This window comes from Hippichthys cyanospilos, chromosome 14 (genome assembly GCF_059441005.1).
Source record: "Hippichthys cyanospilos isolate Australia breed blue-spotted pipefish chromosome 14, RoL_Hcya_1.0, whole genome shotgun sequence".
Classification (NCBI taxonomy): domain Eukaryota; kingdom Metazoa; phylum Chordata; class Actinopteri; order Syngnathiformes; family Syngnathidae; genus Hippichthys; species Hippichthys cyanospilos.
The window spans coordinates 10,977,473-10,994,889 of record NC_142382.1 but is presented as its reverse complement, the minus strand read 5'-3'; the positions used below and the strand labels follow the sequence as shown (position 1 = coordinate 10,994,889).

General features: G+C 36.9%; 1 protein-coding gene across 6 annotated transcripts in view; it reads left to right on the top strand.

The window, feature by feature from the left end:
- LOC148412945 (ryanodine receptor 3) overlaps positions 1-17,417 on the top strand; it is a 103,133-nt gene that overhangs the window by 56,026 nt on the left and 29,690 nt on the right. For all 6 annotated transcript variants that reach the window (XM_088433316.1, XM_088433317.1, XM_088433313.1 and 3 more), the window contains exons 38-55: positions 368-470; positions 1,476-1,607; positions 4,743-5,016; positions 5,107-5,221; positions 5,837-5,969; positions 6,142-6,245; positions 7,222-7,357; positions 7,492-7,678; positions 7,836-7,944; positions 8,086-8,206; positions 10,368-10,537; positions 11,955-12,175; positions 12,325-12,415; positions 13,974-14,114; positions 15,843-16,006; positions 16,103-16,181; positions 16,993-17,082; positions 17,203-17,349. In XM_088433316.1, the coding sequence (XP_088289442.1) occupies positions 368-470; positions 1,476-1,607; positions 4,743-5,016; positions 5,107-5,221; positions 5,837-5,969; positions 6,142-6,245; positions 7,222-7,357; positions 7,492-7,678; positions 7,836-7,944; positions 8,086-8,206; positions 10,368-10,537; positions 11,955-12,175; positions 12,325-12,415; positions 13,974-14,114; positions 15,843-16,006; positions 16,103-16,181; positions 16,993-17,082; positions 17,203-17,349 (2,517 nt within the window). The remainder of the gene's footprint in view (positions 1-367; positions 471-1,475; positions 1,608-4,742; positions 5,017-5,106; positions 5,222-5,836; positions 5,970-6,141; positions 6,246-7,221; positions 7,358-7,491; positions 7,679-7,835; positions 7,945-8,085; positions 8,207-10,367; positions 10,538-11,954; positions 12,176-12,324; positions 12,416-13,973; positions 14,115-15,842; positions 16,007-16,102; positions 16,182-16,992; positions 17,083-17,202; positions 17,350-17,417) is intronic.

The following is a 17,417-nucleotide window of genomic DNA, read 5'->3' as shown; positions in this document are numbered from 1 at the left end:
CAATGGTCTTATTTGTATCACTGAATTTTTTATTTGTGGACTCATGGCCTAGTTATTGCAGTAGGTGTTCCTTTTTCCAAATAAACTCCTCTTCATCAATTAGAATCCACAAAGTTTACAGCTATCAATTTTGCAGTCAATAAACGCACACACATACTGGCACACATGGTTACCATGAAGCTGCATGCGCACTTGCACAACTCCCTTGGGGGTCACAGCTGGATGCAGAGAGCTGTGCTTTAATGACTTCTAATGGTCTCCTTCATTCAGTGCTGAATTGAACACTTGACTTTTTTTTTAAATGTGCTCTTTTTTTTGGTTGTGAGTAAGCATGAAAGAAATATGTTGTTATACATTTGTATTTTAGATCAACATGCTGCTGACCTTCAGCACTGGCGATGACTGTCCGTGTCCATCTGATATCCAAGGAGAACTTTATGATTTTCACAACCAGCTGCAGCTACACTGTGGTGAGCAGGAGATTACTGTAGAAAATCGAATTCTTTAGAAAATGGCCAGATTACCAGTATATAGTGTACAATTTCAAGTCAGTGAGACGTGTATATAAAAAAAAAGATGAGTACAAGTGGAAATAAGTTATTGTAAGTTATTATAGGTTACTGTATAAAGGTGCAACAACCAGAAATTATTATTATTTTTTTATTTATTATGCCAATACAACTGAATCGAATTGTTTTAATTTGAAAAACATCAAGCGCGATACGATATGTCTCAAGTTGTCTTTTAGTTGAGGGATACTGTATGTCTGAAATAGAAATTCACAGCAGACAAATAGTTTATTCAAATGTATGTGAAATAACAACAACAAAAGTCAAAGCATCAAACCTGTTCAAACTGAGCTGCACCATAATGAATCGTAATCCTACTGAGTTAAACCAAATATTACCAACTTTGAAACATTTCGCAACTCACATATATAAAACTTTCTGGTTATTTTACAGGTAGATATACAGTATAACAAAAACAGTGATTCCAGGAAGTAGTCACATAATTAGGATTTTTTTTTAAATGCAATTTTTCTTATAAATAATTACCAAAAACAAAACAAACAACAATTCTATGCAGAAATTGCACCACTCACTATTGCTTTTATAGATTATGACTCACCAGTTTTTGCTTTCGTCTGCTGTCTTGGCCTCTGCCTCTTAGCAGAGCTGGTCGGGTGCAATGCCTTTCCAATGTATGAACGTCTTGATAAATAATTGAACGACTGAGCCTTGCGCAGTACAAACATGGTAGCTTTAGTCCGGCTACATAACACTCACCTGTCATGGCTCCCTCCGCAAAAAGAAGAAATTAACTTGGTATTACCCACAAACATAAATAACTGTCGCTACCACAGCACACATCATGCATTTGACATGTAGGACCCCACTGGAGGATTAGCTTGACCAGAGATATTGCCACAATAAGTGTTTCACGTTGTTTATCCTGTGTCCCTTTGTACTTTGTAGGAATCCCAATGGAGGAAGACGAGGATGAACAGAATATGTCCATTAAAGGCAGACTTCTAGCTCTTGTCAACAAAATCAAAGGACAAGCTCATAAAACAGAGCAACCTTTGGAGAAAGAGCAAGTTGCACCATGTGAGCATATATTCATTTATTGGGCTTTTGAAGTGCCTGCAGTATATTATTTTCTGATTATCTGGAGGACCCGCTGGTGTTGCCAATTAACTGCTGACTTGATGCAATACCCAGTTAATGATACGAGTTGGCAATCTGCTTGTGTAGTATATCAGTGCCTGCACCAACTTTTGAACATTTAATACATCCATGCTCTAACTGATGCCAAAGGAAGTTAATATATTTTATCAGATGGGAGAAAACAAAGTAGAGGACGACCTCCAGGAAAGCAACCACTGAGTAGATTGCTAAAACTACTACAGCTGCCCAAAACATTAATCAATACTGTCAATAAATAAATACATTAACCATTTAATTACCATTGATCAGGACATTTGACAAGTAGAATCTCAACAGAGTCCAATGATCAAATTTTCTCATCAAATATTTTTTGTTTTATTTAAAATGAATTGGTGAATAAAACTCTTGGGATTGAAACTCCTTCTCTTATTACGGAACCCATGAAGCACTGTAATTATTAACTAATCATTAAAATGAGGATATAGAAGTCCAAAATGTGTTTTTACTCGGCGGGCACTCAATAAGTTAGTTTATTCACTGTCAGGTGCCCAAAAATGGATCTTTGACATCTATAGCTGTCAATGGCAATGAATGAGTTAACACAGAAATGTTTGTGAAAACAAAAATATTTGCATGGACAATGTGATCACAGCAAACATAGATGCTAGTCTAACAATTCTGCTTTCAGGAATTCTAGTGGGATTAGCATAATAAAAGTGCAACTCCAAGCAAATAACACTTAAAACATGTTAGCCTAAAGTGTGAAAATGTGTTGAGAACTAACCCGTGAGGGTGGCAGTGATTTCCTCTTTCAATTTCTTTTCAATTCCATTATGCTAATGGTTGCTCCACAGTGAAGAGCATCATTCAACCGTTTGTAGGAGGGAATAAAAACAAAGTACTTGTGATAAAATCCAATCCTTCATCTGATTAAACGTGCTGTGTTTGTGATCCAGCAAATGTGCTGTTGTAGCACAATGATGGCATGCTCAGTTTCTGGAGAAACATAACAGTCCAAATGCAGAACAAATGATGATTCGTTTTTCATCTTAAATGGCACTTGGATGACCTCCTATCAGGACACTCATTTTCAATTATTACAAAATACCTTTCTGCAAATCATTATTATGATAGGTACTTGCCATTATGTTATCATGTATCAAATCATACATAACTTTCCATTTGGAGAGTGTACGCCATTTTACCATCATCAAGAAAAACTAGAATAGAGTAAAATGACATGCATCTGGAAACACATACATTCTAATTTACAGCAATTTATAAGGAAACAGTTCACATAATTCATTAGAAATATTGACAGAATGTTGACTGCCAGAGTACTCAAGGTGCGAGGTTGAACTAAAATAGAGGACTGGACATTTGTTTGTGAAAGACTGTGAGCGCTTTTGCATAAGGGCTGATTGATTGGAACACTGGTTTTTGTGCCAGCTGAAATTTGGAAATGTTGACTTCAGCAGCATCTGGTGTCTTCAGAAAGTATGCGAAGTGCAGCAGAATAACTGAGAGAGAATTGAATCGCTACAGGCAAGACTGTTTTTCTTTAATTCTCTTGCAATAAAATTGACCATCCTTTTAAATATATATTTATAAGTTTTTCTATTCGTCAGTTTGGAAGCTGGAGTGTTTTTGTTTTTTTCTTGACATAGAGCGTACATACGAAATGACAATGGGTTTGTATATACAACTTAATAAAATGGAGGCATACAATGGTTTGCAGTGGCATCACCATAATGCAATTTTGTAGAAGTCAGTTAAAAATCGATTCACAAAAGAATCAGATTCTCATTTGCCGAAGTTAAGAATTGAAAGAAAATGTCCCAAAATCCAAACCAAAATGTCATCCCTCCTAAAAAAAAATCTGCTTCCGATTGGCCTCCACATAAATTCACTAACTGTGTTGTGCATTCAAAAGCAGTCAGACATTTCAAACTCAGACAGAAGAATGGACCATTTACACATTAAAAGTTATTAACGGCAAATAAAAAAAGAGGGGTTTTTAATCCAATTTTCTGAGATGACATAAACCAAAAAAAATGATGGGGGTGCAATTAACTTTGACATTTTAACTCATTACAGTTAATGGTCCATCAAGTCACAAACATTTACAATACCTAATCGAACAACAAGGCTTCTGTATTCCATTCTTCTTGTTGTTATATCAATGAATCAAATGTAGTCAAATGTAGAATACTGTAGAATAGAAGTTGTAGTCCACACATTTTGCAGGAAAAAACATCACTTTTCTTCCTATTCAAAACTGAATACATGTACGTTCATGACTCGTGTGGATCATAATGATAATTTGCACATCTATAGATTGACGTGAAAATTATTGTAAATTTTGAGTGGTCCAAGAAATTTGGTTTTATCAAAAAAAAAAAAGTATATATACTGTAGTTCTTTTTGCGGCATCAGCACACAATACATTAGATTTGCTGGTGCCTGCAGAAACCCTGTTAAAATCTCACTTTCAGGGGTGCTTGTACACCCATTTGAGAAAGTCTGCTCTAAATAATGATTGATAGCTGTCTGTTAAATACTTTTTGGGGGCCAAAACAACAGAAGTGTCACCTTAAAAACACAGTCACTGAATTGCAATTCTCTCCCCAAAATCAATATTGTATAAACTGTATGTTTGCTGATGTCTGAGTTAATATCTCCAAGTTGCAGTCATAAAAAAAACAAAAAGATGTGACACATCCCATCCATCACAGATTCCAGTTTTAACATGAAAAAACACGTTATTGTGTTCTTGAAAATCCGTTTAACCCCAGAGGCAGAATTTTGCAGCGTATGCAACTTGACCTCCTTAGCATCTCACAAATGTTGTTTGTGCTTTGTTTTGCTCAAAGTAAAAAAAGTGCACACTCTTGAACTTTGTTCACATTGCATTTTTCATAGCGTTAGATGGAGGAGTATGTGAATATCAAACAAAATTTGATAACAAAAGTTTTTGTTACTACAAAGCAACCAATTGCATTGTCCTTAACAGTGTATATTAACAATTTGTTACACACATGTACCATACTGTGTGTCGTCTAACTTTTTTTGCAGCCAACCTGAAGGAATTGATTTCTCAGACCATGGTCAGCTGGGCGCAGGAGTGTCATATCCAGGACCCAGAGCTGGTCCGGAAAATGTTTAGCCTGCTGAGGAGGCAGTACGACAGCATCGGAGAACTGCTCAGAGCCATGAGGAAGACGTACACCATCAGCGCCGCCTCGGTCCAGGATACTATCAAACTCCTGGCTTCTCTGGGCCAAATCAGATCACTGCTTTCTGTTCGGATGGGAAAAGAGGAGGAGAAGCTCATGATTGATGGACTTGGGTGAGTGAACCTGTATTCAGTGGATCAACTCTTACCTCGTGCAGTGTTTAATGCACAATATACAAATCTGTGCTCTTGTTTCCCCTCCAGTGACATTATGAACAATAAGGTGTTCTATCAGCACCCAAATCTAATGAGAATTCTGGGCATGCATGAGACTGTCATGGAGGTCATGGTCAACGTACTTGGAGGGGACAAATCCCAGGTTTGGCAGCTTTTGTCTGTTAAAGAGGTCCAAACAAGATTTCGCTGTATGAGAAAAATGATGGCTACTTTAAAATGACTATTGACTATTTTTAATTCTTTGTAAGCAATAATTGAGACTTGGTTAACTCTCTCTCAAAGATGGAAGGGGCAGAATTTGCCTTGCCTTTGATGTGAAGGCCACGTGTAATCTCTTGACTGTTTATCACGATTCAATACTTACAAGCAATTCAGCCATTAGTACATTTGAGTGATTATATAGGCTCGCTCGCGACATCGTTAGATACACGTGCACAAATAACCAACAGAAACAAAAATAAGATTGCACAAATTTATCATTGTCATTATCCCTCTGATGTATTTTAAAAAAAGCGTAAAACACGCAAAAAGTACAGTTATGCACTGGTCTCAGTGACATGAACAACATGTATACAACATGGATATGACACTCCTGCACATTAAATATATTGTAGTGGCAAACAAATACACTTTTTTGTTAAATGTGCTTTATCCTGTAAATTCATGTACAAAATATTTGCTACTTTTCATGAAGTCTACAAATAGTTCAGGCAATAACTGGGAATGAACAACAGGTGTTTGAATGTTGTATGTCTAGGAAATTGCCTTCCCCAAGATGGTGGCCAGCTGTTGTCGCTTCCTGTGTTACTTTTGCCGCATCAGTCGCCAGAACCAGAAAGCAATGTTTGACCACCTAAGTTACCTCCTGGAAAATAGCAGCGTGGGCCTCGGTGGGTGAATTACGGTTGACTTTACACACAAGTATTTGTTATTTGAAAAAATATATTTTCTGAGATTGGCTCCTCCAACAACATGTCATTACAAATAAATGAAAGAAACCCTGCAAAAGTCATTTTAAAAACTGGGTGCATGATTATCTCTGTTGTATATTTTGTGTTGCAGCTTCACCAGCTATGAGGGGCTCCACTCCTCTTGATGTGGCTGCTTCGTCAGTTATGGACAACAATGGTTTGGCTCTTGCTCTGGAAGAACCTGATCTGGACAAGGTAGATCTCTTTAAAAATATCATTTTTAGAGTTTAATGCACTATACCACACAAGGGTCCCATTTTGATACCTCTTCCTCTAATTAGCTAAACTATTTTAATTACTTTAATTACAGAATACGAAAAAAGAGCCAAAGCTATATTTCAATTGCTTAACAATCCTACAAAGGTAGGCAAAGTTTTGACCAAACACACTAAACCCACATCACAATGCCTTGCATGCATGCAACAATATATAAGATGGTATATAGCGTTCCCCTGACACTAGACTGCAATCATGTCCATCAGCAATTATGTGTTTCAGATAGTTTTCAACCTCTGGGGTCATTATTTAAACCATTTACAAAGTTGGTTACATAAACAAAATTCACATTTGACCACATGCCATCTATCACATACACTACAATTAAAAAAACAAACAAAATTTACTAGATAATTCCTTTTTTTGGGAATTTTAAACAATTCTATAATGCAATTTCTGACTAAGAGCCAATCAGTGTGATTGTGATTTTGAGATGTGCCTATTGGTTAATTGAATGCCGTCACCTCCACGCATCCCACAATGCTTTGTTCAACTATGTGCAATCGATGTATTTATTCAAATTTTATTTGAAAAGCAAAATAACACAAACATTTCCTAATGCTTAGTTCTAAACCTTGCTTTTTACTATAGGCCTGTACTGTATAAATGAATGTGTTGAGCAAGATTGTGTACAGTATGCATTTCAGTTAATGAAAGCATTACTTAAACACAGCACACACATTGACATCCCATCAATGCTGGTAACCTTCAATGGGAGAAAGTGTTCCAATACATTAAAGACACTTGAAAACATGAAAATTCACTTAAAATGGGATTTAGGTGTGTACATGGCTTTACTGTATGTAATCAAACCAAATAATTAATAAAAAAGTATTTAGAAGGAATGATGGAATTCAGTATGCAGTATAGAAGGTTATTGTCATTCTACCTGCAGGTGGTAACCTACTTGGCGAGCTGCGGTCTCCAGAGTTGTCCAATGCTTCTGGCTAAAGGTTATCCAGATATTGGATGGAACCCCATTGAGGGTGAACGTTACCTCTCCTTTTTGCGCTTTGCCGTCTTTGTCAATGGTATGACTGCAATTAATATTTTCACTTTCGTTTTTCTGATTCATATTCAGCTCTGCGTGATCTCAAATACAACACTAATTAGAATGTCTCAAATGACTTCATTGAGTTGCCTAAGTGACTTTTTTGTGTTGCAGGTGAAAGCGTAGAGGAGAACTCTAGCGTCGTGGTCAAGCTGCTCATCCGTCGTCCAGAGTGTTTCGGACCTGCACTGAGAGGGGAAGGAGGGAATGGACTGCTGGCGGCCATGAAAGAGGCCATCAAGATCTCTGAGACGCCAGCTTTGGATCTGCCTGGTTCCGTGCAGGGAGTCAGCTGTGATGTGTGAGTCCTACGGATCATACGAAGCTTATCGAATCAATACAGAGGACTTTGCCATTAGATTAACCGCTCCTCACTTTTCCCTTGAATATTTTCTTCTAATTTTGCTTGGCTCTTAAATAAAGTCTTCATTTTGTCTGTGTTCACCCACAACCTGTAGATCGGCTAATGGCGATGACGAAGAGGAAGTGGTCCACATGGGCAATGCTATCATGTCCTTCTACTCTGCGCTCATTGACCTGTTGGGACGTTGTGCCCCAGAGATGCATGTGCGGTTTCAGAAAATCAGTGTTGTCTTTTTTGTCGTTGGATTGAACTAACATACATATATATATATATATATATATATATATATATATATATATATATATATATATTTTTTTTTTTTTGTTTTGTTTTGTTTTCTACAGCTCATCAACAAAGGCAAAGGTGAAGCTCTCCGTATCCGTGCCATTTTGCGCTCCCTGGTACCCACTGAGGATCTAGTGGGAATCATTAGCATACCACTGAAAACACCTATCGTTAATAAAGGTATAGTCTTCACTCTATAGCAGTCTCTTCTATTACAGTTAAATTGTGTACTTCTCCTCGTGGAGTAAATTACAGGACTTCAACTTGTGAGGACCAAAATGACGTTTAGTACAGAACATACATTATATACAGTATGTTTACAAGCTGTCAAATATGCCACACTATAGTGAAAAGATTTTGTTTTTAAACACATTTTGAAGTTTTATATTTAATTAAAAAAAAAAAGTTGAGTTAAATTCAAATCCAGCTGTCTAAAAACAGTTGGATTAAATATAGCCAGTCATTTTTTTTTTTTTTTTTGTGAAATAAAACCCCCCAAAAACTCTATCAGCTTTCTGCCTTGTTTTGCACCAATTATTCCTGAAAAATCGGTAACTTTAAGGTGACTGTTTAAGATTTGTACCATTTTTCATTAAAAATGAATCAATTAAATGATTATAAATGTAATGAATTTACAAGTAAATGTTTTCTTAATGACCATCAGTATGTTTTAAATATAATCGTAGGTCTAGTTATCATTAAATTATATTACGGGGAGAGGCACCATGTCTGTTATAGCTACGGACAGCAGGAGGATGAGGTTTTTTTTTTTTGCTGCATTTACCGTAATGCCCCTAAAGCTTAACGGGTGCATGTAAAAAAAAATGTATCCATACACCCTTTAATGAAAGTAGCTCAAACAAATGTGGTGATTTTGTACAAAAAAAAAAAGTTTTCCTTGAATAAGACAACCCAGAAAGTAGCAAATCAGTCCATTTTTGACACAAAAGTGTTTGATTGTTACATGATATTCAACAGTATTAATTATATTTGCGTATTACAACGGAGTGCCTCATATAACAATGGTTACAAAAGCTTGAACATTTAGAGCAGGGCGGAAGGTTATTGATTTCATTTTACTGCTCATGCCTTTTTAATCAGCCAAGCGCTTTTCTGTGCACTCCTGCAGCTCTGAGTAAGCCAGATCACTTCTACACTGAGCTGTCTTGCTCTATTGATTGATCTGCATAAGCCTGGCAATATGTGCCTCTTATGCATCTGTGAGCTCTGTCAGCAGACCAGTGTCAAAAACAGACAACTCTCATCTCAACTGCTGAATAATCAAACTCGCAACAAGGACAAAAGTATTGAGACACTTATTTAACCTGCCATCAAACCTCGTCAAACTCTTGAATCTCAAATGTTGGTCTAAACAATATTACAACTTAAAACTGTGGAGAACCCCTTTATTTATGCGGGACAGCAACTGGGCCAGCTAACGAATAGCAACAATCTATGTATAATTTGCAGCTGGTTAAATGGATTGGAAAAAAAAAATCACATAATTTTTTGGAAACCGTTTGTATTGTATGTACATCTGTGTTGGGCAAGTTACTTTAAAACTGTAATGCATTATTTATTTTATGCTACTGTCATTCCAAAGTAATTCCTAACATTATAATATTACTGTATTTGAAATGTAAGGCACTCCACTACTATTGCATTACCTTCACATTACTCTCATCAAGTGGAATGACTTAACTAAACATACGTAAATTTATTTTAAAAATTATCCCAAAATAAACATTTTTGCTCCCTTGGACAAAAACGACCTAAACCACAGGTGTCAAACTCACGGCTGGGGGTCAGATCCGGCCCGCCATGTCATTTTATGCGGCAAGTGAACTGCTGATTTGACCTCAAGTTTCTAGCTACAATGTTGCCCACCATAAAATCAATTTGACACCCCAATTTAAACAAAGTTCTCTGCATACCAGCAATACACTAGCGTCTCCTCAAGGCAACCAAATGAACTGCAGTCTTGTTATCAACCGCTTCAATCAATATTTTAAATTTAAAGTGTTTTGGAGCATTTTTTTGGGGCTATATACTATAACGGATTGTAACGCGCATTGCTGCCATTCTTACCGAGTAAAATATTACTATTTTTTGTCTGTAATGTATTACACTACCGTGTTACAGCAAAATTAATGCATTACAGTAATTACATTACTTTTGTAATGCATCACTCCCAACACTGTATACAATATACAGTATACAATATACTAGTATGTATAGTGAGGGCCATATGAAAAAAAACAATCTCATGCATTTTCTTCAAGCATGTTTTCCGGACTCGTAAATCTGAGTAAGCATTTATTCCTCTCTTTGTGCATCTCAGACGGCTCAGTGACAGAACCCGATATGTCAGCCAGCTTTTGCCCGGACCACAAGGCCCCCATGGTGCTGTTCCTCGACCGAGTGTATGGTATTGAGGACCAGAGCTTTTTACTTCATCTTCTTGAAGTTGGCTTCCTTCCTGACCTGAGGGCTGCAAACTCTCTAGATACAGTACGTGTATAGAAGTGTGGATAATGTGGCCACCCTGCAATTTCAGCAATTATTTTGTGGAACAAAATATTGGTGCTTTTAATAATTGTTCCTTAAATTCTTTGAGGCTATCAGGCATCCAGTTCTTTGTGATTCAGTTGAAATACTTCAATTATTTGTGCATCGCTGCCAGTGTCCGGGGCTGATGTGACAGTATAAAAGGAATTGGAATTGAACTCATTAAGCTATTATCGCTGAATGGTGTCCCTATAAAACACGGCCCTTTTCACATCAACAGATACTCAACGCTAATTGGATCTCAACTGCATGTGTATCTTTTACCAGGATTGTGGCTTGCTCCTTTTAGCGCATTCTGCTAACTGTTTTTGCTTTACTAGATTGTGGTTGAATTATCCTGAAGTATAGCCTGAGAGTTAAATATTGGCTGAGTGGAAAACATGGATATGTTCATTTGGGAATTAGAAAAGAATTGAAGAATTCTACATAGGAGTATAACAGACTAATTGTGACCAAATTAATTAGAGTGAGAGTTAAAGCCTTATGTTTTTTAATTGTGATGAGATCAGTTTTTAGGCATCAGGCTCTTGCGTTTGAGTTTTGTTGGAGGTGTGCAAAAAAACAAATAAAATGTTTTTTTCTCAATTAATTAAAAATCTAAAATAATTTCTCAAGTTTTAAATTTCTTGGCACCACTAAAGGTGGAAATTAAAAAGATAGGGGCTGCATCTAACGATTATTTCAATAACAGATTAATCTGTCAATTGTTTTGTCAATCATCAATTAATTGATATAAAAAACATGTTTTGATTCTTGGTTGATTCAAAAACAGGACATTTTTTAAATTAACTGTGCATATAACGCGTACAGAAATGATTCAGCGACTGTTTTGGTCTATAACGTGAGAAAAATGTTAGATTTAGTTTACAAAGTCAAAACACAAAAGGACCAATTTAAACTACAACGATTAAACTGATTACTTGATTATGAAAATGGTTCATCTTGTTCATTTTGATCATCATTTATTTGTCGATTAATAGTTGTCTCTGGAAAAGAGGGCTTCAACTTCTCTGTGATCCTAAGCAGAATAGACTTTATATAACACAGCTCAATATTTGAAAACAAAAAGAAAAACTGTGCCATTTGGTTTGAATCCGAATATGGTTGGTTGGAATCCCCAAATTGTTCACAGATTCACATGCTTTTAACTCATTCAACCCTCAAAAATGCATGTTTTAGTCTAAGACATTCATTCATGTTCTTTATACTAAAAACAAATTTGAGACCCTATTTTACACTAATATTTGAAAAAAAAATCTAAAATTGTACCTTGGAATGAATGCGTACACCCTATAAAGATGTGTAAGTGTGTTTTCGGGATTGAATGAGTTCAAGTGTAATTTGCCCACTCTCTCGGCAGGAGGGTCTGTGCACCACTGAGACAGCGTTGGCCATGAACCGTTACATCGGCTCAGCCATGCTCCCCCTCCTGACCCGCTGCGCGCCCCTATTTGCCGGCACCGAACACCACGCCACGCTCATCGATTCCACCCTGCACACCATCTACCGCCTCTCCAAAGGCCGCTCCCTCACCAAGGCCCAGAGAGACGCCATCGAGGAGTGCCTCCTGGCTGTCTGCAAGTGAGGAGAGCACAAAAAGCACATTTATCTGCGTCGACAGGGCTGGAGATTAACAATAAATCGGATCTGGCTTGTCTCTCCCGTCAGTGACGGTGGTTAAAAGCAGCTCAGAAAGGCCACCCTTATCTCTTTCTCGCCTTTTTCTGCAGGCACCTTCGCCCCTCTATGCTGCAGCAACTCCTGCATCGCCTTGTCTTTGATGTACCCTTGCTGACTGAATACTGCAAGATGCCTCTCAGGGTGGCCAACATATGCTTCACTTATCTTTATATATATTATCTTATATATATATATATATATATATATATATATATATATATATATATATATATATATATATATATATATATATATATATATATATATATATATATATATATATATATATATATATATATATATATATATATATATTATTATTATTATTTATTTATTTTTTTTATCTGCCATTGCATTCCCCATCGCCTCACCTGCATGCCTCACAATCTTGCCTCATTATGAGACCAGTCTTTTTGCTACTCTGCTCACCTACAATCCTACAGTGTTTTACGAGTAAGATAACGTAAAATTCCCCAGTGTCTCACGTGTTTGGTGTTTGTCTCACCTCTGCTAAACTGAGAGTGCGGAAGAAGTATGCTAGAGGGGAGGAAATACATGTGGATGAAGTTTTAGATTTTGTGGCTACAGGCATGGTGCTGGGTAAAAGTAGTAAAAATGTTATGACGTGACTGGTCTGTGAAATAAGGGACATAAATTGAAATATTCGTAACGATGTTTTTCTGCTTCTTTGCATTTCCAGTCTTCAGGCTTATTTTTTATGTTCTACAACAAGAATGGGCAAACTTTTTGGCTTGGGGGCAACAGTAATTCGACTGCATCTAAGACTAATTTAATAGTCATATCAAACATTGACAAAGCAAAAGCATGACAGTATTAACATCGTTTTGAATGAAAACAGTGTTGTTGATCACCCATTGCATTGAAGTCAGGTCATAGTCGTGTTTTGGCAATTCTCAGAACAGAGCTCCCACACATGTCGATACACTTTTTTTTAACCGGCGGTTAATAGAATGGTATAATAACTCTGGAAGATCATCTTAAGTTTCTTCAAGAAGCTGAATGAACTGGCGATGGTGAAATCCCCACATTCGAACAAAGTGAACAACTGGCTTCACTGCATGGTCAAGCTGCAACACGGATTTAAACAGACCTTCCTGGTGAATTACGCAGTGTAGGAAAATTATCTCCCGCTTGTTCTCTTTCTTCCTGTCCCGAATTCTTTTGAACATCCCGACGTTTATTTTCTGTCAGATTTGGTGATCCATTTGTGGTAACGTTGGCAAAATCAAAATTCTCAGTCGCTCTGATAAATATTAGAATCTGTGAGGTGTCTTTTATATTGTTGCTTTCATCCAGTGCCAATGATGATAATGAAAACGACGCCACTTTTTTTGTTTAGCTTGCTAGTTAAGAGTTTGTCAAAGACTTCAATATGGCGAGTTACTTACCTGCATGATAAGCAAATATTTCTCAAATTTGTTCTTGCTCTCGAGATATAAAACACTTGCAGTCTAAGGATTTGCCTGCTTGTCTAGTTTGAATTCATGTCAAATCTTATTTCTGTACCATCTTAGTTCGGCCGGAAAAAACCCAACACAAAACCCAACAAAAACCAATGGGCCGGATCCGGACCGCAGGCTGGAGTTTGCCCATTTCTGTTCTAGAAGAATGAGGTGCAAAATGTGTATACACTTTCGTCCTGATATGAAGTGACCTTTTCTCCTTGTTTGTCCTCCAGCTGCTAACCAATCACTATGAGCAGAACTGGAAGTACTATTGCCTTCCATCAGGCTGGGGCAGCTACGGCACTGCCTCTGAAGATGAACTTCAGCTCACCAAGAAAATCTTCTGGGGAGTCTTTGATTCGTTGTCTCAGAGGGTGAGCCATCACATCCATTTACATAGATAATCATGATTCGTACTGATTTATACATACAGTCCTTTATAGGAATACATATATGACTTTTGAGGATATAGGAAAGACATGGATGATCAAACATAGACATACTCGAGATATGTGGGATTTTAACAGGGTTTCTGCAGGTATCAGCAAATCAAATTAATGCTTTTTAATGCTATGAGAGAAACAGAAGTTTTTCTTTTCGAATTAAGAACAAACTAATCAGAACATAAATCATTATATTGCTAAATTTTGTCTGGTTGAAGTCTTTGCATAATGTTATGCCTTTATTCTCCTATTTTCAAAATTTAGATTGCACATTGTTGTTAGTGACGGAAGCTTTCCTCTGACAAGCCAGAAATAAAACAGATGATGTTTCAATCTTAATGTAGTTGCTGAGTATAATGCACTTGGAGATACAACCATAAACGTGGTTCCAAGTTTAATAAATTAGACACCTGTGACAAAGCACCTTGTATTAAATGTTGGTTTTTTGTTTTTTTTTCCCATCCAATTTTTTTTTGCTGGTACTTGCTGGCTATAGGTTACTTGCTGAAAAAATATTTAACAGGGGTACCTCATAGAAAGAAAAGGTTGAGAGCTACTGCGCTACATTATTTAAACATTTTTCTCCTCTTGTTCCTGAGTAAGACATGATTGTGACATACACGACCAATTACAAAATTATTTGTATTACAAGTATATCCACAATTTTACTGTTGCAGTTTAAATTTATGTTTTGAAATTGAGATTTTACTGCTCGGCAAGGCTCCAGTTTGCTGCTGGCTTCCTGCTGCTCCCTGCTGCTTCTGTTTTGATGTCATGTAATAGGTCAAATGAAAAAGCCTGCCTGCTAAACAAGATGAGAGAGGGCAAATCGCCGCCAAGGATTGGGCCGGAAGTCATAATCAGATTACCCACTATGCATTTTAATTGGGACAAAGATAGAAGTCCTTTAAAATGGAATCATTAGCAGTAGCTCCACTAATGTGAGCACATACTGAGTGAGCAGCTGGGATCTTAAAAACTATATGGAGCTAAAATACTCTAAAAGTTCTCTAGAGAGCAAGTACAACAGTTTTTACTTCAGAAACATACTCTACCTACCTACATAAACAAGTTGACGCTTTGCACTGCAATTTCAAAATGCATCAGAAACACCATATCTATTTTTCTATCCATCTACACAACACACACATTATATATATACAGTATATATACAGTATATATTGGATTTTTGCTGACTACCTTACTTTTTTTTCATTCATCCATATATATATATATATATATATATATATATATATATATATATATATATATATATATATATATATATATATATATATATATATATATATATATATATATATATATACTGTATATACAGCGAGAGAGAAAGAGTTATTTAGGTGTGTTTTATTGGTCTCTTAATGAACATACATGTGTGAATGAATACCTTTATATGATGCAAATGTCTAGACTCAGCACATTTATCTAAATGCATGCTCATGAAAAGAGACTGTGGACAGAGGCAGCCCCGAAAACATCAATATCAGACTGGGTGATATTGATCCAGAACCCTATACATGCTTGTGCTTTGGGCTCTTAAGATAATTCATTGTTAACGTCTCGTCTCCAGGCTTCCTCTTTGTCTTGTCTTTGCTTCTGACATTGCTTAGGCAACCTTGTCTTATTTCTTTTGAGCAGAAATATGATCCGGACTTGTTTAAGATGGCAATGCCTTGCCTCAGTGCCATCGCTGGAGCTTTGCCACCTGACTATGTGGATGCCGCCATTGGTGGAACAGTTGACAAGCCACTTTCTGGAAATGCTCAAGGCAACTTTGAGCCCAAACCTATCGCAACTGCAAAGTAAGCGCCAGCGGAGCTGCGTGATTCAAAAATTCTAGTACAAATTAAAAATAAATTGATCCAGTAATTTTTTTATTTATTTATTTATTTTTTTAGCATTTCCTTACCAGAGAAGCTTGAGCACTTTGTCAACAAGTATGCTGAACATTCGCATGAGAAATGGTCAGCAGAGAAGGTAAAGCCAAACTCAAACTACAGTATAATCATTAACTGAAAAGTATTTAGACATTCCCAATCACATTTCTATGCCAACAAAAGGTCGCACTTAAAAGGTCACACCTTTCATCTACCATTTAAAGTGTAACTGCCTCCACCATGAGTTGTTAAATAAATGGACAGCCAATTGACAGGCACTCAAGGGTTAATTCAATGCATGTGACATACAGTTCTGCACGTCTTTGCTTGTTTACATGTTTCTATTGATCTAAATTAAGTCCTTTCCCTTTGACTTGAAATCATTAGTTTAAATAAAAAAAATCTGTAATTATATTGACAATTTTCAGCCAATATTTGGCGCCACCTAAAGTCCACAGCGCTCTTAGCATCTGCCTATCTCATGGGCAGGACAGCCCTGCTAACAGTAATTTCCACTTTTGTTTTAATCCATCGACCCTTTCTCTTTTTCATCATTTAGCAAATGCGTGTTTGCCACTAGAATTTGCAGGAAATTCCCTGGAGCAAAAAATAAACCTCGGCAAATAATCCTTTCCGCAATCAATTATGCAACACTAGATATGATGGTGGTAGAAAAAGGACTATTGTGAGCACCTTTTCTCATGACAATCAGGGAGCTTGTTTTTGTAAAGGGTCCAATTCCATCCATTGTTTAATGTTCACTACTTCACCACATGATTCATTGTGGCATCTGTGAAAAGAAAGAAACAATCAAGTAGGACAAAATCCAAAAGTATCATTGTGTGGGGGATATTAGGAAACAATAGCGAAGCTTGTCTTATCCATCACAATCCACTGTGATTGTTCTCCAGGTGATGCTTGGGTGGAAATACGGAGACTGCGTAGATGAAAAGGCAAAAATCCACCCACAACTCAGGACATACAAATCTCTGACAGAAAAGGTAAGGGAACATCAACTTGAAGATGAAGTCGATATAAATAGAATTTTCCAATATGTCCTGATGAAAGGAAGCACCAAGGTGACTGTTGCTTGTTTCATTCCGTTGCCTTTCGGTGTTAAGGAGAAAGAGATTTACAGATGGCCAATCAGGGAGGCACTGAAGAGCATGCTGGCAATGGGCTGGAGCGTTGACCGAGCCAGAGATGGAGAGAGCAATTCTCAACAGAGGGAGAATGAAAAAATACGAAAAATTTCTCAAGCCTCTCAGGTATGAAGTAAAGTCATACAAAGTGCGAATAGGGAGTGGTATAGAACAAGCCCCTCAGTTGAATCCAC